General features: G+C 43.3%; 1 protein-coding gene across 6 annotated transcripts in view; it reads left to right on the top strand.

Annotated features, from left to right (window-relative positions):
• Positions 1-26,770, top strand: part of dlgap2a (discs, large (Drosophila) homolog-associated protein 2a) — a 147,271-nt gene that overhangs the window by 79,895 nt on the left and 40,606 nt on the right. For all 6 annotated transcript variants that reach the window (XM_085442584.1, XM_085442585.1, XM_085442581.1 and 3 more), the window contains 2 exons: positions 12,391-13,535; positions 24,238-24,452. In XM_085442584.1, the coding sequence (XP_085298710.1) occupies positions 12,459-13,535; positions 24,238-24,452 (1,292 nt within the window). In that variant the 5' untranslated portion in view covers positions 12,391-12,458. The remainder of the gene's footprint in view (positions 1-12,390; positions 13,536-24,237; positions 24,453-26,770) is intronic.

The raw sequence follows: 26,770 nt of genomic DNA, 5'->3' as shown, positions 1-26,770 counted from the left end.
GGTCCCACATCAGCATCAGGTTAAAGTCTGGACTCTGGTCATTGCAGCACCTTGACTCTTTTCTTTTTCAGCCTTTTCCTCAGAATGTGCTGCTCTGTGGACAAACGTCACCACTTTGATCTCAGGTTGTTCCAGAAGTCTTGTGGCTTGTTCAGATGCAGCTAAGTCGTTCTGCCTCGTTCTCTTAAGGTGGAAGATGTTTTCTCCTGCAATCCTTCCAATCTATCCATGCTTGTTCAGTTTCTTTTTCCAGTCGTACCGGCATGAACTTTAACATTTACCATGCTAACTGCCGCCTGTAAAGTCTGAGATGGAGCTGTTGGGTCTGACGTTGTGCTGAGATGCTGGGGACGTCCACTCCTGGCTAGATCCTGGCTTGTAACAACACAAGCTGTATAGTAACATCAGTGATAACAGAGCGAGCTGTTTGAAGCACTGCTGTGAATCAGGCTCTCACACTAATTACGTTTGACTGTCAGATGTGTCCGGTTTCACCTCTGAGCGACATTCAACCTTCCTCCATCCAAATCCACCCACAGGTGTTTGTAGCCGATCTGAACTTTTCCTCCGACATACAGTTGATCCAAAGGGTAATTAATTTAATAGTCTATCAGTAGCAGCCCGTAAACGTTGCTCCTATCGCCTAATTTTTCTGATTTGATTTTGTCCAGATTAACATCACAGCTAATCATTCAGCACTCTGACTGACTTTGTGCTTCTGATGTTCCAGCTGACTTTGGAGAATAAAAGGCGAGCGAGAGACAAAGATCTGAAGTGGACTGCTGGTATCTCTTCCATCTCCAAAAAAATCATTATGTTAGGCTCCCACCCTCCACACTCCCGGGCTGCTGTGGTCTGCAGCGAGGAAAATTACATTAGAGGGGAAAGGATTTCAATTGTCTTCTTCAGACTCAGGAGCGCGGTTGCCTGCCGGGCTTTGCAGACCTGTAGCGTTTTAAAAATCGCTTCCGAGATGGGATTGACTCGGAGGCTAGTCCGGACCTTCCCGTCAGTCAGCGATCTGGAGCTGGGAAGTTGATACAGCGATAAACTGCTGCTGACTCGAGCAATAAAAACATTTGATACACTTGCTGATTTTTAATAGGCTGCCTTTGACGTGTTTGTTTGTTTATTCTGTGTCGTCGCGGCAAATAAACAGTGCGACGATATCAAATTATCTCTGTTTTCCCCGAAACTCCTCAGTGGCTGCAAAGACAGCAAAGGATGGGAACTTCAGAGCGCGTTGCTACAGCAACAGCAGTTCTGAGGCCTCGTCTAACAAGTTGCCTGGGAATGGAGTACCGGCTGTTACATAAGATGCGGCTTACTCTGCCTCTGGTTCTCTCTCACACGCAGGGCTTTTCCTGTGGCAGAAATTCACATTCAGCATGATTTATTCATAGCTGGATTGCTGCGCTGGATTTATGATTCCACCATGTAAATGCAAACACATGCAATCAACCACACTTGGCAGGAATTTGTGTGGGGGCATTGTTGCACTCCAAGTCCATTTCTGTAGCTGCTGTAAATGAAAAGATTTAGATTGAGGAGATTGTTGTTTGAATAAGAAATGATGCAAAGACAGCAAGACGATTTGGCCTGTGATGTTGCGCGGGATGAAATTAGCAGAGAACAAAGTGAAGTGCGCTTCACTTTCCCGGCAAAAGTATTAATTGCGTTAAAATCCAAATAGCAAAGAGGAAGCAGGAACCTGGTGAAGCACAAAAGCCTCGAGGATTGTCGTTCTCGGAGGAATAAAGAATGCTGATCCTGACACTTTGTTAAATTTCTTTCTGTCACCTCTCGCTCCCTCCCCACTTTGACTGTCGGAGAGAAAGGGAGCCGCGAAGGAGCGCTGAGCACAGCACAGATAACACTCTTCATCATTAACGGGCTCACGATAAGTATTCAGACATTCAGCGGCTTCTCCTTATCTGGCCTCCATAATCTCTCAGCGGCTAAATACTAAGGCTGCGTTTAGCTCGCCACACCGTAGGTGCAAATCGCCGCCGCAGAAGAGAAATAGTCCTTTTACGTCTGTTGGTACAGCCTGCCAATAACCTAATAATTTTCCAAGAGATTAGTGCCTCAGACTTGTGTGCAGAGCCTTCCTGGGGTTTACGGGAATATGCATAGCTGCCGGTATACTTCCTGTTCACTCTCTGACGGTATCATTTTACAGTCTCTGCACCCGTTATCTCCCCAGACTCTCCCGAAACATATAGCCAAACACAAACTGTCTTTCCTTAATCCTTAATGTTGTTTACAGAAGCTCAGAAGACAATACCTTCTAACCTCCGCTAGCTTCTGCTCACTATAATCTGTTCCTTCATCCTCTCAGGAAAACCTCCACCCTGCTGGGAGAAAGATAGTAGGCTGTAGGCTTTGATTGCTGTTGAGGGATGCAGGTAGGGGGCTCTATCTCACCGCCGTTTCTCACATCCAGGCAGCACATCTAGGTGTGTAAGCACAACCACATGCAACTCGGTGCAACACAATCCACTGGAGGCTACAGTGTGACAGTCCAAACACACACACCTACTGTTACATCTGCTGTGAGCATGTTGCATGCTGCTTCCCAGCACTTTGTTGCTAATATCCTGGGAAAACTAAACTTGTGAATTACGAGTTTTGGGGAGGTTTTTTTTAACCTCTGACATTTTTAAAAATTGTATTTTCATGTTTGCTAATCTTTCATAAGCTGTTCTGTAGCTGTAATAACATATTTTCAGGTTTTGAGCTTGGCTATCACTCATTTAGTTCACATTATAAGTCAATAACTGAAAAATGATTCTGTTAGAGTCACTGACCTATGAAACTTTTATATTATTTTGATATTTCAGTACATACTATTATTTTTATCGTAGAACTGCATCATTGTTAATCACACAGGTGTAGGCAAGCTAAAAATCCATGTACCCTGCAGGTATTTTTATGATTGAGGAATTTAGCCAGATTCTCTCTACATCAGGGGTGTCAAACATAAGGCCTGGGGCCAGAATTGGCCCAGCAAACACTTCAATCCTGCCCACTGGACAGTTTGGAAAATGTGTGTAAGCACATAAATTGTGTATTTTTTACTTTTAATGTGTGATTGTGGCCTGAGGTGACTGTTTTTGTAATTTGGCGCTATTTAAATGAGACTGAACTGAATCCTACATAACGATCTTCCCTACAGCTGTTCATACTACACCAATAAAATTAAGTAATAGTTAAAAATTAAATGACAGAAAAGTTCCTGTTTTTTACAACATTTTCTGTGAATTAACAAAAATGTTCAGCCTGAAACTTTTTCTGTAATTTTACGTATTTATTTCTTACAATTTAGACTCAAAGAGGTGAACTGACAGATTTCTTTATTGTGTACAGAAAACAAGACACACTCTTCAAGGCTGTCTGTGTGGCAGAAAGAGTAGGGCTCAAAGGACTCGGAAACAAAGTGGGTAAACTAAAAAGCAGCTGTATTTCTAAACTTAAATAAACTACAAAGTAATGCAGGTCACAAACGAGGAAACCAAAATGCCAAATCGTTAAGGAGGAAAACTATATCCTATGTCCTATGAGGGACATCACAACAAAGAGCACAGGGAAACTGAGGACTTAAATACACACGAGGGGCCTTTCTCAATATGCGTACTTGTGTGTACTTGCGTTCTCGTGTACTCGTGATACGTCATCAGTCGGAGACCAAGTACTGTTCCAATTCGAAGTACGCATCAAGCCGAGAACGCGGAAAAGTCCCGGATGTGTTCTCGCTCCGCCCGTTTTATCGAACATGCATCGGTGGTGACTTGTGTGGACTTGGTACAGCTAAATATCCCAGAATCCATTTCCTCCAAAACTCAAACGCGGCAATGGCGGACGAGCGGGGCTAAAAACTTTTTAATATTACTCTTTCTGGGTCACAAAATAAACTTTTAAGTTATTTTCAAGCGAGAATGTAGCTGTGTAAACTTCAAATATCTGCTTGATTTATCAAGATATCACATATTTCCAAACGTGCTCCGACGTTTTCGGAGACGTCTGTGACCCACCAGCTCCATAGCAGACAGCGAGGTCGAGGGTTATTAGAGCCGATGAGAACAGCGGACTCCCGGCACATCATTTCAACCCCTCCGCGGTCTTTTCGCTACTCAGGTTAAACAAACCCCAAACCCCAGCAGCTGTCTATTGTATTGAGTGTCCACTACAATAAAAATAAAAGCGTTCTAACATCTCACCTGCTTGTTTTTATTAAGGTATGTACACGTATGTACATGTACACTATTTTTATTAATAGAGATTTCACTACTGAGGTTAAACATGATGTATAAGTCACTTAGATCACTTCTAAATGTTAATGTTTGGTTTATTTCAGTGTTTTATTTGTTCCTGAGTAAATTGGTTTGGCTGTGATTAAAGTTCAGCTTCATAACATATTACTCACAGTTAAATTAAGAGGGGACGGCAGTTAAAACTCCGGACCTGTGTGTGACATCATCAAGTATGCTGGTGTTCCAATTGTACAAATCACGAGTCCGTACTCGCGTTCTCGGCGAGTACGTACTTGCCGAGAATGCGAGTACGGACTCGCGTACTTGAGAATTGAGAAAGGGCCGAGGTAATTAGGAGGCGAGAATACAGAAAACAAGACACAGGTGAACAGAATCTAACTAACAAGACAAGGGGAGCGAAACTAAATGCAGCACACACAAGACAAGGAACTATCAAATTAAAACAGGAAGTAGACCAAGACTAAGACAAATGAACTTGACCACAACTAACCAGGGACACGACCAGGGAGACAGAAAGGTCACCAAACATGGAGACAAGGCTGATTTCCACAGGAGACGCTGAGTAAAAGACACAGAGACTAGGACACAAAAGGGACTGAACTAACCAAACAAGAAACCATGAACTGGAAATACAGATAAACATTCAGAGGGACTAGGAAAGTAGGACATAAACAGAAAGAGGCCAAACACAAAACTCAATGAACCTAAAGACACAAAGAAAATCAAAACTGTAGCTCACCAACACAGAAGATCCAGCAGATATCTCATGATCGAATGTGGAGTTAAACTTATTTTCCCTGACAGAGTTTCACTGGTCTGACACACTAACGTCAAAGTGGGCTGTTTGTGGCCCCCGATGTGAAAGAAGTTTGGTGCCAGAGCTTTAGTTTTTCATGCACACATATCAGGAAGTGATCATATATGTCTGTCTTTATGCAATGGAGTGTTTAGTCAGCGGTGATAATAAAAGCAGCATGAATGTAGCTCTTTTTTCTCTGAACTGAGATCAACAGACGATCAGTGATGAAGTCACGTGACGATTTTACTTCATTTCGTTCTCACGCCAATTTAAGAGCCAATGCATCTCCTATCTGAGCAGCCGTGCAAACATAATGTCCGCATGTGACCCACGCGGCGCTGTGATTGCGACGCTCTGTTTCATGAAAGAAACAGTTTGTTTCGAGTGTCACGGCCGGAGAAAGACAGATGGTCAGTGAGAAAAGATACGAGTGACAAATGATTGGTCCCCAATTGCTGTGTCAGATGGAAAAAGCTCACTTAGCTGAGTATTACATTAGCAGCTACAATGCTGCTGGTACAGATTTAGCTCACATGCTACACTCGAGACCTACGCATGAATTGTCCAGTGCTGTCGCTTTGATGGACAAGTGAGCAGGATGTCTGCCAAAGATGTAAGTCGCAGCCTTATTTTGATCCGAGCTGCTGTGGCAGATATAACGAGGCTGACAGAGCTGACAGACTTACTACTTTGTCTCCTTGTCCATTAGCTCCTTCTCAAATCGAATAGCTCAGGTCATTGCTGATTTGCCCTGAGGGTTGAGGACGCAATTCCCTTTCCTTTGATTTTCGAAGAAAAGGCCAGAATTCTACGGAGACTGCATTTAACCTTTGGGAGATGGATAAGGAAGCTGCTCTATTGATTAGTTTTGCTCAGAAAATGAGGGGTGTGACTTTACTTTGGCCAGCTGGATTGGATACTGCTGGATAAGGCCATTTCAAACAATACTATGTATACTCACCTCATGAGCCTATCTTTGTGTGTGCGTGTCATAAGGAAGGAATCACCTACTGTAGCAGGATTTTTCAGAGTACTCACAACTCGCAGGGTGGAAACCATCCGGGCTGCTGCAGCTGGTAATCATTTAGTAATTACTGAATCATTAAATGTGTGCCGAGTACTGATGGGTCAACATGACGATGGGTGTCACAGCTGGTGTGAGCCCATCGTAAAATAAAAAAATAATGTAGGTTTAAAATGAACTTAGCAGTTGTTTTGAAGTTATTCTACAAATTGTTTCTTTTTTTTGTATGCGATTTAAAAGTTAAAGTTGAACTTGTTTTCTACATCATTTAAAACTCTATCTCTCAGGGAAAACGATCCATCTTTAAGGAAATCGTCTTCATTGCTCTTGCAGCGGTAAACCAGTAAACAACCAAATTAACCACATTAAAAGAACTAAAGTAGTTCAGGCTTTTTGACATCTCAGAAAGGACGGATTCTTCCACTGATGCAAAATGCTGCAACTATTCCTCGCACGTTGCTTCACGAGCAGGACTCTTCTTCACAGTCGCCCGTAACCAAATCCCGTCCCGCTTAGCGCTGCGGTTAGCCACGACTAGGGTTGCCAACTCCCTGAAAAATAAATAAGGGACACCTCGTGGCCAGGGCCGGGCAACCCAGTTGTCTTCACCCTTCCCAGTGTGGTGAATTTTCTAGCTCTTTTTTTGTGTGTGAAATTATTTTTTTTAACCATTTGACTTGAAGTTGATTTAAGTAGATGCATATTCTATTCTTTGTGATATGAACACATGTGAAACAAATGATCATTTAGCCATTTATTTTTAGCTCAAAATGACAACATTAACACAGTAAAACAGGTCTCTTTCTTAAACAGAAGCCTGTCATGCTTAACTTTTGAGAATATAAGTAAATCTTTCTTTAAAAGAACTCTGTCCTGCTTAACTTAAAATAATAGAAAACAATAGAAAGAAAAATATTCTTGTAACAGTGCACATTTAGTGCATTTAGTACAATTGGCTTCAGTTGAGGTATTATTTCAGCTTTTCTAATGGTAATCAGCTGCTCCTGTTTGTAAACCCGCTTGTTCCCATGATTACGCATCATAACTCATCATCATTATTCACCTATGTATTACTTTTATGTATTGATTACAACAAATAGATGACTATCTATCCTTGCAGTTGTTTATTACACAAAATAAGTTATATTATCACACTTCTGGCCACATAGCGCTGATATTCACTGCACATGCCCATATTAACTTTTTCCAGCCAGGTGTTTTCCTTTTCCCATTCTTCCCTTTCTCTGAGGGGAACAAACATTGCTGCTCTAATGCTGGGCTTACACTGTGCAGTTTTAGGCCCATTTTGAGACGATTTTTGAGTCGTGCGACGGTTTTGGCGATCGGCCCGATTTTGGCCTTCATCGTGCGTCGTGTAGTATACGTGGGGTAACGAGAAGTGATTAACACCTCACGACCAGCTCCCGATCATCAATCGCTCGTGAGGGTGTCACCACAGCCGCTCACACTGCTCACGCGCAAACAAGTAAACGTCGGTGAAAAAGACGTTGCAGCACGGCTGTGCAGCGTGTGATCTGGACACAAGCGATGGAGGCACAACTTGTAGAACTTTGGAAAGCTCATCCAAGCCTTTTCGATGTGGCATCACAAAATGATCACGACCACAACAACCGTGAAAATAGTTGGATTTACACTGCTGCTCAGTCACAGCTGCCCGATCAATGTTTTTCATTAGCAATTTAGCAAAGTTGATGGTGGTGGTGGCGTGTGTGTCTGTGTGAGTGTAAGACAGAGAGAGCGAGCGAGCGACAGATTTTCTGTTATAACCTTAATTTTATGGAGGCACAGTGTGAGCACTCAGGTCGCATCAGAGCATCGGGTCGTATAGTGTAAGACCCTGCATCGTGACCTACCAACTTCTAACCCTGCGAGTCAATCGTGCAGTTTGAGCAGGAGCTGAATATCGTGACTGAAAAAATCACACAGTGTCTGCCCAGCTTTAGGTGTACTGTCGTCCGAGACCGCAGTGTCTGCGTTTGTTTCCCTGTTGGCCATGCTTCTTGTTGTGGTCATCTGTTGTCTTCCGGTATTTTCTCCGCAAGCGACCTTTCCTCGACCAATGAGATGAGCGGTAATCTGAATTGTCATACTCGAATTGTCATAAGTGTGCTGTCAGCTCATTGGTCACAAAGCAGGAGAGGGGCTGGGAATTATGTTTTCAAACAAAGCGTTAATTCCATTAAAAGTTATAGGCCACTTTTGATTCTCACTGTATTACGGGACAAAGTGCGTCCCTTATTAGCTCAATACGGGACGTGTGCTTTTGTTTCGAAATACGGGACGATTCCGTATTTTAAGGGACGGTTGGCAACCCTAGCCACGACGCTAACCACTTCCAAGTCTGAAGGTCGCATGCCTTTGATCTCTCAGTCTAGTGCAGCGCTTTATTAACTTTTAACTTTGTTTTCAACTCCAGTTAGGGCCTGAGCCAGTGGAAGAGTGGAAGCTGTCACTGATACTGAGCGCAGATATAATGCTATTTAAATGCTAATGTGTTAAGAGGAGCAAAACGACCTTTACTCACACTGTGCGCGCGGGCGGGGTGGCAGCACAGAACAGAAGGCCTTAATAAATGAGCGTCTTCCTCTGAATCTGTTTCCTGTCTGTGTACACCTAATGTCAGGTAGAAGGTGTGTTTATCACAGCTGAGCCCTGGAGCCTGTGACAGCATTATAGACATGTGTATTATGTCAAGGGGTGAAACAGATATTGGATGATGTTGGAGGGTGTGTGCGTTAAGTTGAACGATCATTTCCTTTTTCTGAGTTGATCTCTAATAAGTTAGCATGTCTGGAGTAACAGCAAAGGTCTCTGTTTTCTCAAATATCAGCTTTTCTTAATTTTTCTCATGTGCACAGTCAGTGTCGTTATTATCATCACATCAACACTAAAAGCCCAGTAGCTTGATGGTTGTACCCCAAACACTATTTCCACTGCACTTCTGGATTCAGCTTCCATCCTAGCAGTGCTTCTAAGCAGTTGGCACCCTTGCCAGGAAGCCAATAATGTGATGGCAGGTGCTGGTATCAGTGTATAAACAACAAGCCCTCTCCCTGTCCACAGATGTCGCAGATACTTGTCTCCCTGTTTGCAAAGTACTTGCCAGAAGGATGTGCACTCACTGAGAGAGCTGTCTGCCTCGCTCAGGGTGCTTTGGCTAAAAATTAAGTCAACTTTCAAATGTTTCTGATCACAAATCTATTTTTTTCTGTCTTTTTTTGTAGCGGATGATAAATTTGGTATCAGCACTGGTAGAAGGTGAAAAAGAAGAAAGAGAAACTGAGGGCAGATGAGTCTGTCATCTGTCGTATAATCCCAGGAAGTACCATAACTCTGCGGTTAGGTAATTTATTCAGTGCAGCTCCCTGAGATACCTGAAGGAATAGTGAGCTGTCAAAGAAAAGCCTTGGAGTAAGACAGTGACATAACTTCAGATAGAAACGTAGCATCGCATCAATCAATAATGCAGCGTCATCCTCCTGTTTCACATGCTAGCAGGGAATGATCTGGACTCAAGCTAAGCAAGTCCACCTGAATTATCCCATTCAAATGCATTCAGCAGTAATGCGTCTGATGAGCTTTTTCAGCGTAGTTCTGTGCAGCCGTACAAAAGCAACCTCTTCCCTCGGGCGTGCTTAGAGTAGCCTGGATTAATTTTACATCAGGCTGCCAAGAAGACATCCTCATGTAAGACTGGTAAACAACGAGAATTTGTTTTCATCTCGACAGATGGAGGACGGCAGCAACAGAAGAGCACGGCTGCACCTCAGGGGTTGAGATCTTAGACCTCATTAAAAATTATTTTGAACGGAATAAATTTGATCCAATTTGAAAGATGAAAGGGAACATCCACCCTTAGTTACGAGCCACTACCAGCAGAGTAAGTCGTTCTCGTGATCTTGCTCAGGTTTTTGATCTACGAGTACGAGACTCAATCAAACTATTGACAAAATAATCTAAATCCTCAATATTCCCAGGGAAAGTCCCTTAACCGGGAGAAAAGACCTGAAAAGGAATTTCACAGATAAAACTGATGCAGGTAAAGTTTATATGATTGTGAAGCTTTTGCAGGGATATTCAAATGTTTCACTGTCAGCACATGAAAATCCACTAACGTGGTGCCTTCGCTGACCTCAGTGTGCATCAGTCATATAAACGCTCCTCGGCTGATTTTGGCAGATGTTGGAGTTCAAAACTCTCATAATTTTATTGTAAGTGCAGCACATCTGGGCTTCTGATCTATGTGCTCACAAAATACGTTACAAGGAACATGTAGATAAGATGAATCTGAGTCAGTTTTATACAGAGGCAGGTTATAAAACGGAAACGCAGAAGTCATTGAACCCTGTTAAAGGACCCTGTCTCTATGAGAGGAGACATTTCACAAGAGCAATGCATTATAAAAGTCATAGTTTAATGTTGCAGTCAGTTACACATTATGAAGTTATGTTGGTTAAAAGTTGCTGTTTCTGCCTGACCTTGCCGTTAGAGATTTCACGTGTTCTACAAGCTATTCAATCAGAGTGTGTACTTAGTACTTCACTGTATTGCATAGAGTCCTGTGAAACGGTCTTTTTCCCATAACAATACCTCCAAAAAACCATCAAACAAACTAATATTACACAAGGGAAGTCTGTGCTTCAGCACTCCTTCAGTCTTCAAGTCAGGTGTCCTTGGGCAAGATACTGAATGCCAAAATTTCCCCTGATGCATCATTTGGTGTGTGAATGTAATGCAGAGAGGTCTGAGTGGGCAGCAAGGTAAAAATGTCTGGATTATTTCTACCTCGTGTAGACAGCAGCTTCTGTATAGTGCCAGGAAGTACCACACAGAGATCATTTGTACGGTGCAGCTTGTACAACTATTTAATTGCTCTGCAGGTTATTAGTCTTAATTTCAAGGTGCAATGTTTTGAGAGGCCAGTAACACTAAGTACAGTCTGCTTACCATTTTCCAAACGTTCAGTCAGTGCAACAGGCAGCTATCAGCTTCCAACATCTGCTGGTGCTCTGCTCACTCACACTGAAGATTTAGTCCTGTGGACTGAGGCATTAATGACGGTTAAGGGTCCAGCTGTCCTTTATTCATATCAAGGTATCAGAATTAAGTTTATGGAAATGTTTTGGGAATTTATAGAGTTGTTAATACGCTGATATGAGACTGTCCCATTCCCTCACTCTCTCCCGTTCCACAGTAGCTCATAAAAACTCTCCTTCATTTTATGGGGTTACAGCGGGAGTGAAAGTGCATGGGCTTTATGAGGCGTAGCAATGGCTGGCAAGAGGACTGAGATATGCTTATTTGTTTGTTTCCTATTTCACAAGACAGGCTGCAGATAAGTTTGAAATATGACATCACACTGCACTGTTCAGCTGCTCGTTGAAAACCAGGAGGTTTGGAGGACAGTCGCAATTATCAATATATTATGAAAAAGAGCAAACTCATAATTCACAGGCTCAAAAATATATTTTTACCTGTATAACTTGATAAGCATTCATTTTTTGGCACACGTGGAAATGAGGACCAGGCCAAAAAATTTTATTTGTAAAAAAGCGTTCCACTAAAGTTGAGTTTTAACCGACATTGTCCCGACATGTTTAAAGGAAGGAGCCTGTAATTAGAACATGCAGTGCTGAGGCATAAAAGCAAACCTTTCCTCTGATTAAGTTAAACACATTGGAATAGAGCGCGGAGACGTTTGACCTCGGTGACCGATTGCACAGAATTGGTTTTTAATCTTTGGCTACAATGCCCAACAGAAGCAGAGAGGGAGGGTGCATCTGGAGATCACCTTCCAAGGTCTCCTTCCCGGCCTTACGCCTCACGGCACACTCCTCGGGGCTTTGACGGATGACACCAGCGCCGGCGAGTGATAGGCTATTATTTCACTTTGCTTTGGATAAATGGCAATGCGGGATCCTACCTGTCGCCTGCCCTTCTCTTTCTTTTGTCTTGTTCTCTTGTCCCATCTTTACAGCGGTATGCCACCGCAGACGGGAATAGAAGGTGAAAACTAAGAGTGCTGAGATTTTATCAGAGCAATTTGTGGATTTCTCCTCCACATTTCAGCTCTGCTGCTTTTTGACTTTTTGTTTTTTTCCTCCCTGCAGCCAAAGTGGGTTTGGAGAGTGAGAATAAGCTGGATAACGACCAACTTGTGTGTTATTTGGCTTTTTTCTCCCCCATCATTAAGTGTGAAATGCGTTTCTTTTTTGGGAAGCTGCTTTTTTTACCCTTATTCTGATGAAATTGTCTCTGCTTATTGCTTTCAGACCAACAGTATTCATGGTCCCCCTCGCAGTACTTCGATGAGGACAGCTACTCCCCTCCACCCAGGAACATGAAGGGTCTCTCCGGCGGCCGCCCTGCCCACCTCCAGCTCACCTCCCCCACCTCTGCCCACACCTGCGGCCTGGCTGATTGTGACCATTCCCTGGACCACCTGCACCACCATGTTGACTCACGGCCTCCTTCCTATCTCCTCAGCCCCACTGAGAGCTGCCCCCTTGACGGTCATCACCGCTGCTCCCCACGGAGCTCCATCCACTCTGAGTGCATGGTGATGCCGATGTCCATGTCGGCCACTGACCACTCTATCTCCAGTAGCACTTTCCCCCGCATGCACTACGGCAGCGCTTCGCGGGACAGTGGCGGGAACGCCTCGGGTGGCAGGGAATCTCGAGACAACGGCGGCTCATCCTCGCACGGCGGCAGTGGCAAAATGAACCGAATCCCAGCAAACCTCCTGGACCAATTTGAAAAACAGATGCCACTGCACCGGGACGGCTTCCACACGCTGCAGTACCAGCGCACCTCCACCACGACCACGACTACAGAGCAGCGCAACGAAAGCCCCGGGCGAATACGCCACTTAGTCCACTCAGTACAGAAGCTTTTCACAAAGTCACACTCCCTGGAGGGCTCCTCCAAGATGAACGGCACCAAAGGTGACTCACACAGGGAAAGCTCGCACCACCACCATCACCACCACCAAGGCCACCACAAACACAGCAAACGCAGCAAGAGCAAAGAGCGCAAGTCCGACAGCAGCAAGCAGCGCTCGGGAGGTTGGTGGAGTTCGGATGACAACCTTGACAGCGACAGCACATACAGAACGCCGAGCGTCATGTCACGGCATCCAGTCGACCACATCAGCCACTGTTACCCCGAGTCTGTGCACGGCCACATGGTGGGAGATCTGTCGCTAAAGACCTCCAAAAGCAACAACGACGTGAAGTGCTCAGCCTGCGAAAGCATAGCCATGGCGCCAGAGGGCAAGTTCATGAAGAGAAGCTCCTGGTCAACGCTGACAGTTAGCCAGGCCAAGGAGGCCTACAGGAAGTCCTCACTCAACTTGGAAAAGCCAATGATGCCCACGGATCTCAAGCCCAACCTCAGGCCCTGCCACTATCTACAGGTGAGTTTGGCTTTGGTCAGGTTTAAGAACAGGGACTAGTCAGCAGACGCAAAAACGAGTAATTTTTCAGAACTCCTGACATCATCGCATTATTCTGCATCTTCAGTGAGCGCAGTAGTATAGTTGTAGTTACACTGGTGCACTGAGCTGCACTGCACCATTATGACTCCCCAACATCCCGGCTGGGATACAAGCGGGGCCATCAGATTTCGACCAAACAAAATCAAACCTGCATGCCGCCAAACAGAGTTTATTTTTAAATGAAATGCTCTGATTTGTATGTTGATGCAACAGAAGGAGCGATGATAGCGTTCGTTTTCTGTCACTGCAGTGCTTTGAGTGTCGTTTTATAGAGTTTTCAAGAACTTTAGGCTTTGTAGAAAAGACGAGCAAGCCTGCGCTCACAGGAGAAGAAAAGCTGCTCGTCTCAGTTGGCTTTAAAAGCTGATCTGAAAGACAGTGTTTTGTTTGTCACTGCCCTGGATATTACATTGTGAACCTGTCCTATGGCTCAGCATGTGGCTGGCAATAGAAAGGACTAGCACAGCAGGACAAATCAATTAACTCTGTAAATGATCTGTGCTGGAGGGGAAGAGCTGGCAGTATGAGAATAAAAGGCCAGAAATCAATCTGGATTTTTTTTACTGTGTTGTTTTCTCTGATTTCACAGAGGATTCAGTCTGGAAAAGTTTAGCATTTAGCTCAGACCCATGATCGGCTCTGCAGGAGACCTTATAGCACAGAAGGGATCAATTCAGTGAGTCAGCACTTTTCACAAAAGGTTCTCATGGGTTTATAAGCATGCTGCAGGGTATATGGAATAAGAAAGTACACTTTCAATCCCAAATTGCAAATTCAAGCCAGAAAAACAACATTATGTAACCGTGCTGCTGCAAATATAACAATGTGAAATGTGATTGCATCATGTAAGTACTCCCTGTAGCCAAAATAAAGCGATCGTTCAGCGCAAAGAAAAAGAGCAGACTTGGAGACTCGTTGCTCTAAGCAGAGAGCGTGTCGTATGATTGCCTAATGTTGTAAATGAAAAGCCGACATGTCACTGAAATCAGCTTCAGCTGATATCATCTGAGAGTTTTACGATGAGTTTTTCAGCACAGAATCAGGCAGACGGTGCATCATCCACTCCAGTTTTTTTGCATATCCAATAAGGAAAGTAATCTCTTAAAGAGAGAGTTGCAGTGCTGGCACCCCCACCTGTTCCCGTCTTCAGCTGAGGTAGTGTCCGAGTCACAGCACTATAAACACTTCTAAAAATATCCTGCCGCAGGGCTATATTTAGACCGGCGTTATCAATCCGATCCGTACAGGGCTTGACACATCTTCCCTCCCCAGAGGAAAATCAATGCGCTCTCAGGGAACGCTCGGAGACAACGTATTGAAGGAGAGGGAGAGAGAAAGTTGGAGATGCGTATATATGGCTGAGGTTTATGGCTCTGTGGATGTGCTGAGATACTTTAGGAAACAGAAGAGAGGAAACAAAGCAATGCTCCCCGTGGCTGCTGTTGTTGCTCATCAACAGGAGCAGTCAGGCAGAGAGATGGAGCCAATAGTCAGGAATGATACTCTACACACACTGAGGGGTCACATTGAGAAGTACTCGGATCCTGCTGCTGCTGAATTGGGATTACCCACAACTGTCTGCTCTGCAGCAGCAGCATAAAGCCTATCCAGGGAGAGTGTGTGTGCCGAACCTGTCAGTGTGTGAGTGGCAGTGTTCGTGAAAAAGTGTGTTTTTTTCTGTTTATCACACACCAGATGGTTTGATGAGGTGCTAGTCACCTTGTTGCCGTCCTTGGGTGATGACGGAGAGAGTGAGAAACTTTGAAAGTTTGGTAGAACTATAGACACAGACTTTTATCATAGACTTATTAAAGTAATCTAACTTTGCAACTTTGTAACAAATCAATCCCATAAATCCTACTGCAGGTAATAAAGTTAAATGTTAATGTTTGTGCACGTGGCAGGTCTGTGCGAGTCTTTGTGCGTGGAAGCAGGATGAACTGGACATTAGGGAAGACAGACGGGTTCATATAGAAGATTTTTCTCTAAAATGATAAGTGGTGGGGAATCAGACCTGGCATTAGCATCTCTTCCTGTCATCTCTCAAATTAGCCCTAATTAGCCCGTTCTGAGATCTGTACACACTAATAGCCACTGAACCATCTACTGTAATGCGCGTGTAGGTGTGTGGGCCAGCCTTTGTCCGTCGTTGCAGTGTGCAGCAGACGCTGTAATCCATGTTCAAAATGTATCAGCATCTTATGGCATTGCAAAACACACTTTTAATTAATTTTGCAACACTTTGTTGGTTTTGTTATTGTTTTCCATGAATGGTCGGATGCTGCATCGCTGTGAATTATGGCCAGGAATTATCTCCTTCCTTTCACGAAGGATGTATCCTCAGTGTATCCTCCACTAAAGGAGGTCATAAAGGAAGAACTGAAGAACCTTTCCTAACGATTTAGAGAATTCAAACAGCTCTTAATATGTCAGCTACACAGATACTTCCAGATCACTTTGGTTTGGAGCCTTTCTAAGTAAAACCGTCTATTAAACTGCACCCAATAACTCTGCGTTACTGACAACTCTCAGCCCAGATTAAGTGAGCTTTTCTAGCAAATAGAGTTCCTTCCTCTTCCTTCGTACAGTAGCGTTGTACAAAGGAAGGATTAGTCTTTGATAGTTTTGCTGATAGGGCATTGCGGTGGGATTTAATAAGCCAATTAACTGCCATGTTGGCTTGCCAAAGGTGGGGCTTGAGAGGCAGAAAGGCTGCTGATTAAAATACAAAAGCAAAGTGCAAAGCAGCAGAAACAAAACTGGCACTGTGATGGAAAGCTGTAGTAACGCACACCCACACACACTCGGGGGTTTCCTAGCATTTTTATGAAGGAGTTCCCAGATAGCAATCGGGCCACGAACCCTTACGTAGAGGGATCTCGTCCCAGGAACCCGACGATCAGACGACTGTCTGTCTCTGTTTGCCGGAGGCGACGATGTGGATTATCACTGTGACAGCGTGCATCTTATTGCAGTCGTGTTATTATGTCAAACCTCAAGTTTCTTTTGATTTTAATGTGATTGTTTCAGGGTATAAACATTAAATAGTCACTTGTTAAGCTGCAATCTGCAAAATGCCTTTTTCTGATCCAGTAGCCAGGCTAAATCAATAATAATAGCCAGCTATGATGCCATCCTAATTCTTGGGAGGTTTAATAGCCATATTTTCTGCCTTACAGGCGTTTCCTGCCAAGACTTCTTCACTGTTTAAGTGTATTATTACCATGTGGTGCAAAATACCCCAGCACTCCATATGCAGTGTCTAACAGTCTGTTTGGAGAAGTTTCGTCGCAAGCAAGAATTCTCTGATAAACCAGTTGTGCAGTAATAAAAAAGTAATATTGTTCATTTTACATGAACATGAACACATGAGTACATTCAGCATTCAGCACAGGTGTTACCACAGGGGACAAACGTGGAAGCAAAATCACAGACTGCACAGAGTTCTGATGAATAAGAAGGAGAGAAGAATATGTATTTGTAATGCTGGGGTAGGTGAAGGATGAAAAGCGTAGGTAGGTTTCCCCCTCACAACAGAAGAGAACCTCATGCCGTCTCTTTTATCTGTCATCAAAATACTCAAAAGGAAAATCTGTCCTTGTGTGTACTTTCTGTAAGAAGTTCTTCCTTTTGTTGATCTGAAAGGTTTTTTGTTTGTTTGAGACACCTCTTAGCAACAGAACAAGGGTGAAGAGTTGAAAAAGTCTTGGTTGAATGTCTTTCTTCTGTTTTTAGTGCAGAAATGTTGGGCAGTCTCATTTACATCGAGTTATCATCACAAAGATGCTGCGACCCTCAAGATTTCAGAGATTTTAATGTCAGTCCACAGCTTTGCTTCACTGTGAAATATCTCAACGTTTACTCAAATGATTGCTGCAAACTTTGTGCATTTATTCATAAAGCACAAAACCTTAAACCGAAAGCCAGCAGCTTCATGAAAGCATGCTAAAAGGTGGAACGAGCTTCTGAATATCAGTTAAAAATCAGTAGAGTGTTGATGTGGCAGATGTGCTCATGCTAGAGTGCTACACAATTATTGCAACCATGTAAACTTGCAGTCTTGTTAGCTTTGAAGACGGGGACTGTCTGTGATCAGTTGGTTACCATCTAACAATTTAATTGTTGCAATATGTTTGTGATAATGTAACTATAGTAAGATTCCAAAAATTGCAACTGTGTTGCCGTTTATCTACACAGAAAATCACATCAGTTACTTTTATTCCACAAATCCTGATCCTGCAGAACCCAAAAACTGCAAAATGACCCAGGCATTCAGCAAGCTTGTTTATAGAAATATAACCAGAATAAACAGTAATTATTTGCAGACCTTTTCTAATCTGCTGAGAATGACTGCAGGCAAACAACAGTTGCTGCAACCTCTTGCAATCAGTCTCCAACAGCAGAAATAAAAACCCCTCAGCAATCACAGATTTGGTTCTAGCTGCAAGGAGACTGACATCTTCTTTTTATTCTACAGCGACTGAGCCATTCCATTCTACAGCGACTGAGCTGTTGCTCGTTAACCATCTCAAGTTCAGGAGCGCGCTCCGTTGAGTAAATGCCCCGGTGAGCGTTTTTTTTTTTTTATAAAGTTACCATTTAGCTCACAGTTCAGGTTCATAGAGCTGCCAGCACGTCTGCAGATTAGAACCCTCCTGTTAAGCTCTTGGAATCATTCGTTGCCCCTGTGAGCTCTGCTGATGCTCATACAGCAGCTTTAGTGTTTGAATCACTCTGAGAAGTGCTGTTGGTATTCATGAGATTGATTCTGTTACAGCCAAAATGACAAATTTATTCTCTTCATCTTCCCAGGGCATGACTGCTGTCGTTTTGTTACTGAGCACGATTATTTACACTTTTACGACTTTGTCTGAAAATGTAAAGCGGCAGTAAACAAACAAACAACAAAACTGAGACTGCAGATTTGTGAATGTTGCATGTTTGTGCAAAAGCAGCACGAGACATGAGGAGTCCACGTTGGTGTGTAGTGGGAGGCTGGTGGATGGGATTACCAGTGATTGCACCTTTAAGAGCACTCTAACTCCCATCAACCAATAGGTATCAGCCATCTCTCCATATTTCTGCACAGTGCATTGCTCACTCTTTCTCTCTCTCCCTCTGTCTGCCCCAGCGTATTTCTTTACTTAATACCAGTGACTTATGTCTCTTAGTGGGTGTATAGATAGAGCCGCAGAGTTAATCAATGAAATGCACTGCAGCACTGCAGGAGCATTGGCCGGGGCCTGGCTACCCCCACTACCGGCATGCACACAAACACACAAACACACACATATACACACTGCATTCTCTCTGGCCTCCGACAGAGCCACAGATCAAAGCTGTGAAAGTAAAAGTAGACAAAGTAAAAGTAGACACACAAATGTGCCAGTGTCTGCTTAATCCTGCTACGAGATGCTGGTGAGGCAAGGTTGTTTGCTGCCATTGCTGAAGTGTCGGAGCAGCTTGGGCACGTACCAGGAGTTGTGGTCATAAAAATCTCATTATAGTACGAGAAAAAAATTTTTCCCCGAACCGCGTCTCTTATTTTTTGAGCAGAATCCAGTTGATTAAATCAAGTTAAAGTTCCGTTATTGTGAAGAGAAAAGCTCAAATGTAAAATTTCCCACTGTGAATTTTCACAGAGCTCCCACAAATCTTGGCTCGTATTCACATCATTGCATCAGAAGCTTCATCAAAGTTTCCCTGTGGAACATTTTTGGATGCTCACCTCTGAATTCCTCTCTTAGTGGGATCTTTAGGTCAAGGTGAGCAGCGAAGCACTCGTACGATCAGAAACTGACCACTCACTGTTTTTTATCTTCACAGGGAGACACCCTGGAATCTATCCTCTTTATCAGCAAATTTAAATTAAACAAATCTCACCACAGCTTGTGCCTGTCCTCTGGCATTCCGTTCATTAATTAGACGTCTAAAAATATCAAACCCCTCCAAGACTTAATTAACCCATCGACTCCATTTGGTAGATGGTGTCTGTCTGTCTTTGGAGGGGAGATGAATGACTTGTATCGCTGTGTGTTTGAGAGTGTATCCATATGGCTGTGTACATGTCCCAGTTAACTGTGTGTTTTGCATCACAGTAAGCTTCTGTAACTCCTTTCACACACGAGTACATGTTAGTGTTCGAGAGGCATTTTGTGCAGCACATCCAAACACCTCAAGCCTAACACAACTTCCTCAGTGATGTCATCACAAAATGCCACTTTATTGGGTAACCTGGTTCTGAGTCAGCTGGCAGCAGCTCTTTTGGGCTTGTAGACACTGAAGTTCAAAGTGAGCATCAGAATGGGGACAAAAGGAAATTTAAGAGACTTTGAATGTGGTGTGGCTGTTTGTGTCGGTCAGACCGCTGTGAGTCTTTCAGAAACTGCTAATCTCCTTGGACTTTCCCACAAAACATCCCCAGAGTTTACAGGGAATCGTCCAAAAAACAGAAGTTATCCAGTGAGCACTGGGAGCGGCCGTTGCTCAGGAGGTAAAACAGGTCATCTGATTGGACGGTTGTCTGTTCAATCCCTAGCTGCTCCAGTCTCTATGCCAAATATCCTTGGGCAAGACACTAACCCCAAGCTGCTTTCCGATGCATCCATCAGAGCGTGAATGTAAGACAGAAAGCAATTAAGCACAGAAATAAAAGTGCTGATATGAAGCAGACCACTGAGGGGCTAAAAACAGGAAACTGAGGCTGCAGTTCACAGGGGATCAACAAAACTGGACAATAGAAGATTGAGTCTCGATTTATGCTGCAGCATTCACATGGTAGGGTCAGAACTGTTGTAAGCAACGTAATAGCGGTATCGGTGGTTCAGGCCGATGTAATGGTGTTCAAGATGCATCGTTCAAACACAGCAGCCTACCTGAGTGTCGTCCACGTCCATCCTTTCATGACCACAGCGTAGCGTACCACCCCACAAAGCTCAAACCGTCTCAAACTGGTTCCTGGAACATGACCGTGACTGTACTCACATGGCCTCCACATTCACCAGATCTCCGTCCCCAGAGCCTGGCACAGCTGACTCACATCACGGACGTGTCGTTAGGACATTATGCTTGTATTCAGCTTTTTGCAACAAAGCGTGGATCATGATCGAGGAAATAATTGCTCGATTGTTCAAGATGTTTTGATCTGATGACACTCGCTAGTTTAGCAGTTGTGAGTGTGCGCACGTTAACGCTGCGGGATTAGTGCCGTTTACGTTCCAGAATATAAATATAACATCAGCTTTAATGCCTTTGATGAATTCTTGATGTTTTTCTATTTTTTCCATATAAAACTGATAACTCTTTTATTTGCAGCAAATACCCGTTTGAATAAAATTCACATTTCACTTGCTATTTTTCCTGCTGATGGCATTTGTATCAGGGAGTGATTACAGTCATCTACCTGATGCATTGATGACATTTGCATGTAGCCCATCTCCTCCTGACATTTGCCGCTGTCAGTCAGCTGCCACCCAGTTCATTTTCAGAAACATCTGATTGTTGGAGGAAAACACAAACTTTGTATTTGTGTATGTGTTTCAGTTGTGGTTTGAGGACATGTTAAAACCAGGGCGGCAGAGTTACTATGAAATCAAAGAAAACTGCTCAGCGGTCAGATTGAACAAAATAAAAACTCGAGATCTCCATAAAGATGTGAAAGTGAGTCCAGCTTCCACACAGAATGATGACTGACGGTGTCGTATCATGTAAAAGCATGGCTAGCTAAGCTTGTGACATCACAGAGTGCAGCGAGGTTAATCTAAAAAGCAAAATAGAAAAGCTGGAGTAAGAGGGGTTTGTGTTTGCAGCTGTGTGTTTGTAAGTGAGGCTAAGGTCCTGACTCAGCTGTTATCAACACAATAACTCAGTTCTGTTGTTTTTTTTAAAGAAAAATGTGTGCAGGAAAGAGAGCGAGTGAGAGAGGGAGTAACAATCATCACTGATTCATTATATCAGTGGGTGAAGTTAGCCCAGCACATTTTAATAAGCTGCACCACTGTCTTCAATACAGAAACCTATTAGAGCCTTTTAATGGCTTTGCTGTGTGCTGTGTAACGGCATGTACCATAATGGAGTCGCTTTTCCTTTGTGGTACGATGATGATTCAGAAACTAATTTTCCTCCATGATGTTGTGTGTTCAGTGTGAACTGTTTGCTCCGTATGCAATAAAGACAGCCAATGAGTGCTCTCGCTCTGAATGGGAAATGGTGATTCTCACGTGGATACTCAATTACCTGGTTTAACAAGTGGATGAAAATTGCAACATATGCAGTGCCCTGCTCGTTTCGATGGCAGGCTTCCACTTCCGATAGCTTACGACAGAGCGAGCAGAGGCAGCTCCTTTTCTCCTCTGGTTTCGAGCTTTTCTTCCAGCGGTAATTATGATCAGCAGCCCAGTCAAATTCACAGCCGACTTTCAGTCGAGGTTTTGAGCAGTTTGTAACCTGGCCAAACTGCAGAAATACTAAAACACCGCACAGCTGTGTGAAGGCGTTAATGTGTGTTGACTCATCGAGAAATCAAGAAAGGATCTGCATAGCTCAATGGGTGGAACAAACTGTGCCAGAGGTCGGGGTTCAGTTCAAGTGTCTATCAAGCGGCATGTTGCTTCATTGACGGAAATATTATAGCGCTGCTTTTATGGCTTCAGGGTTTTAAAACAACTACATTTACATAAAAAGGTGAGACACCGGGGTCAGGATTCTGTTATTCTGTATTGTTAACTTGGTGAAAATATCTCACCGCTATGGCTCGTTCACAGCCGGAAGGAAAGATGAGAATATTCTTACCAATACTCGCCAAACTTTGTTCCAAAAATCAGCAGAAAGTACAAGAAGACGGCAGATTGTGTTTGGGTAGCTGCATACTCAGGAACCTGTTTTTGGTTTGCTATAACAACACACCAGAAGTAACATTTGGACGTTTCTGCAGTGTCCAGTAAAGGTGCAATCATCTGTTGTTCACTGACACAATAATAATAATACATTTTATTCACAGGCACCTTTAAAGACCCTCAAGGTCTTTATGTTGTTAGTACAACAACATAAAAACATAAGGTAAATGAAAAATAAAAACAAGCATGAAAGTACAAAAACTAAACAATGTAAAAGTAGACGAAGACAGAGTCATGATGAAGGATATGCAATTCTGAATAGATGGTTTTAAAGATGCGATTCAAAAGTAGGGAGAGAGTTTGTAGTCCGGAGATCCAGTGGAAGCTAAAGGCTCCTGTGGTAGTCAGGCGAGCAGGTGGAACAGCAGAAGAGAAGCTGAAGAAGAGCGGAGTGTACGAGGGGGCGAGTACGTATGGAGATCAGGTAAATATGGAGGAGCGAGGTTATAATCTCCACTAATCTTCCCTGCATCCACTCCACAGAATTCAGTATGAGAATCCTGATGAAACCAGGAAAACGGTGTGGAAGTTCTTGAGAAGTACACCCGGCTAAGGCCCCACTCCCACAGACCTGTCACACAACTACCAGTAACAAGGGAAAAATGCTTTCCCTGTCCAGCAGTGATTGGCTGGTCCCATAGAGGATCACAGGGTTGCCTGATGTTTGTACAGAGGTCACCCACTTGTCTGCAAACACTTGATGAGCAGAAGTAAAAATATTTAGAGACAAATCAGCATCTTCTGTGCAAACTACAAGCAACCGCAGGTTTTCCACAAAGCTCTTTGCAACCAGTTTCATGTTGCTATTGCCAGCAACCGCTTGTTATCTTATAGTAGTACACACTTTTTCCCTCACCACTGGAGATGCCTCCGCTCAGCCTGTAGGGCGGTGCGTGACTGGGGGTTGTGTTGCAGCGAGTGACACTTTCACTGGTACAGAATGGATTCAGAGAGTCTTCAGACGATGGCTCAGGAGTCTGACGGCATATGCAGGAGTGAAAATCAAGATTTAACAGATTAATTCTGTCGGTGCTACATGCTGAGCTGCAGGGTGCTCGCGGTTTTGTTTTTATCTGTTTCATTATTGTTGTTGTGAAACTGCTGAAAGAAATGTTTAGTTTTTGCAAATCAGTTTTTAGTCTCATGGTAATAAACGTTTGATTTGCATATTTGACTTGGTCATTTAAGAAAAACCTCTGTCCTCTGTTATTGTTTAAAATATTTAATACAGTGAATTCAGTGTTTTAAATGTAATTTTACATAATGAATGCTACTACACCAAGTATCAGGAATACACTTTTTCTAATAAGCAAAGCAGAACTCTGTAAAGCAGGCATCTGTAATGCTGAAGAGAGCCACACTGAGAGGAAAAGGCTGTTAAAGTTGCAGTAATAAATATGTTCTGTCAATACAAATACATAAGAGGTCATCTGCAGTGACAGGTCTGAGGTTTGGTTCAGATTTATGGGCATTTTAAAGTCTGTAAAAAAACAAAGTTAGCAGCTTTGTAGTACAGAGCAATCAGCAGCTAAAGGAGGAAACCGGGAAGTTAGTGAGGAACAAGCGGAGCTAAAAACATCATGAATAATACATTCATGGAGCGGCTCAAACATGCTTCCAAACGCTCACTGTTTTAAAAGCTTTAAAAGATGAAAGCGTATTAATGCTCTGCTCCCAAGTAGCAAAAACAACTATTATGTGTCTTTGTTATTCCCCCTACCCACAAGGTGCCCCAGGATGAGTGGGGGGGTTATCCTGGAGGTGGGAAGGACGATGAGATACCTTGCCGTCGGATGCGGAGCAGCAGCTATGTTAAAGCCATGGGGGACGAGGAGAGCGGCGAGTCAGACTCCAGCCCCAAGATGTCGCCTCAGAAGTCAGTGCGGCCAGACGCCCTGGTCAAGGCCATCATCAGACCCAGGGATCTGCTGGACTCCCAGAGGTATGACGCATGCTAGCTACAAGTTTTAGTAATTAATGTTGTTTGGCTCTTTTTCGGTTTTAGTTTTTCCTTGCAGGGTCGTGTTTAGTGAGTCAGTGTCCCTGTAGTGCTGCACAAAGCAAACATCTATCTGATGTCCTGAATATAAACATGTATGTTTATGCAATCACATATTCTACACATGGTTTCTTATGTTTGCAAATAAGAAAGAAAAACATGATGATACCAGTCAAACTCTAAGTATTGATCCCACTCTGTTCAATGTCTCAACGTCCACCAGTATTTCTCTGGGATCCAACTGTGGAGGTTCATACCGCTGTGGCTGCCAAACATAAAAACGTTGAACAGCTCATATAATTATCATTTAAACTTTCACAAGTTTAGTTTGAGGGTTGATTATAATAGACTTGCATGCTTTCTGTCTGTTTCCTTTGCGTGCCGCAGCTGTTTTCACCCACAGTCTAAAAATCCCTTTATTTCCTCTCACTTTAATTCATTATAGGTCACCAACAACCATTGGTTACGTACTGTAACCCCGGTACAGTCGTACCTTTGTGAGCTGTCTGCTAATAATGAAAACTAAAATTCAAACATAAATAAAAATGTGACTTAAATGCAAAACGGTGTTACTATTTCTGAGGTTATCGGTTTTGTGCCCATTTATGTTTCAGATGGGGTTTGGGTTAGAGGTCTGAAAAGTGAAGTCAGAGTAGGAGTGCCTTATATTTTAGTTCAATTCAGTTCAGTTCAATTTTATTTACACAGCGCGGAATCACAACGACAGTCACCTCAAGGTGCTTTATATTGTAAGGTAGAGTCTACAATAACACATACAGAGAAAAAATCCAACAATCATATGAGCAAGCACTTTGGCGACAGTGGGAAGGAAAAACTCCCTTTTAACAGGAAGAAACCTCCGGCAGAACCAGGCTCAGGGAGGGGCGGGGCCATCTGCTGCGACCGGTTAGGAGATACATCAGTCAAATTAGAGTAAAAATAAGACAACAGCCTCCTTGCAGCTTGGATAAACCACTGTTTGCCCAATGATTACACTTAATTTTTTTTTTTTTTTGTATTTATGACTGATTGAAAGTAGCTGACATTCATATAAAAGTGTAGTTTTTCCAGCTTCTGGAACCTTTATTGCTTCATAAAACCTCTTTAAATGAGTTCATTTTCCTGACATCTGATGTAATTTCAGATCATGAACATGGATCTGTGTTCTTAGGAGCAATTGTTGCCTCACTGTTACCTCTCTCGTGCACAATCCCCCGAGCACCAGTTTTAATATTCCATATTTGACCCACCAGCACGTCGGTGTCAAGCCCCTGATGGCTGAACCTTGTAGTCATCAGAATTCCTTCATGGGTTTTCATATCAGCTGTGAGAACATGTTAGGCGCACTCTTCTGGGACGTGTCCTATTAAATGGTGAGGAAATTGAGGGCTTTTGTTTCGATAACTTGTCGGTGGAGGAAAACACTCATAAGAGGATTACAAGATAAGATGAGCTGAAGACACGCGAAAAACTCACTCAAACAATTACGTTACAGAGAGACGCGAGACGAGTTACTTTGATTATTGCTTTTACAAACCCATCAGATTAGAATAAAATGAGTTACTAAAGCAGGGGTCCCCAACTCCAGGCCTTGAGGGCCGGTGTCCTGCAGGTTTTAGATCTCACCCTGGGTCAACACACCTGAATCAAATGATGAGTTCATTACCAGGCCTCTGGAGAACTTCAAGACATGTTGAGGAGGTCATTTGAATCAGCTGTGTTGGATCAAGGACACATCTAAAAACTGGCCTGGAGTTGGGGACACCTGTACTAAAGAGTGCTGTTTGTGTCCTTAAACGTTTAGTCTTAGGTTGTGTTACCAACAGACTCGAGGTATTTGTCGGTTTTTGTTTGGCTCACCTCGTCCTTCACGAGGTGTTCACCTGAACACAGCTCTGGATAAACATGAGAGGCACCACACGACATCCTTTCTATTACTAAATTGTATATTCTATCCAGTGTTTCCTTTTTTGCATATTTTACTATACTGCCTTTTATGTTTTGAAATTGTGTTTTAACAGTACTCCAGACACTAAATGAAGACATTGTGTTTGGCAGATTCCCGTTTTCAGTCATTTCTAAAAGGTGGCAATAAAAGAAAGTAGATTCACTTTTGCATCTCGCTCAGCGGAGCCATCTTTCTTTTCTCTCTGCAGAATGTGAAAACTGTAATTATAGCTGAGGTTCACAAGTGTATTTTAATAATGTGACAATTTAAAGGGTATCCCAGACCTGCTTTTCCAAAGCACAGTGTTTTTATC

This window comes from Copadichromis virginalis, linkage group LG19 (genome assembly GCF_057382275.1).
Source record: "Copadichromis virginalis isolate Kocher_CV1m ecotype Utaka linkage group LG19, C_Virginalis_male_GT1.1, whole genome shotgun sequence".
NCBI classification, from domain to species: domain Eukaryota; kingdom Metazoa; phylum Chordata; class Actinopteri; order Cichliformes; family Cichlidae; genus Copadichromis; species Copadichromis virginalis.
The sequence above is the reverse complement of the archived record's forward strand: the minus strand, read 5'-3'. Positions and strand labels throughout refer to the sequence as shown.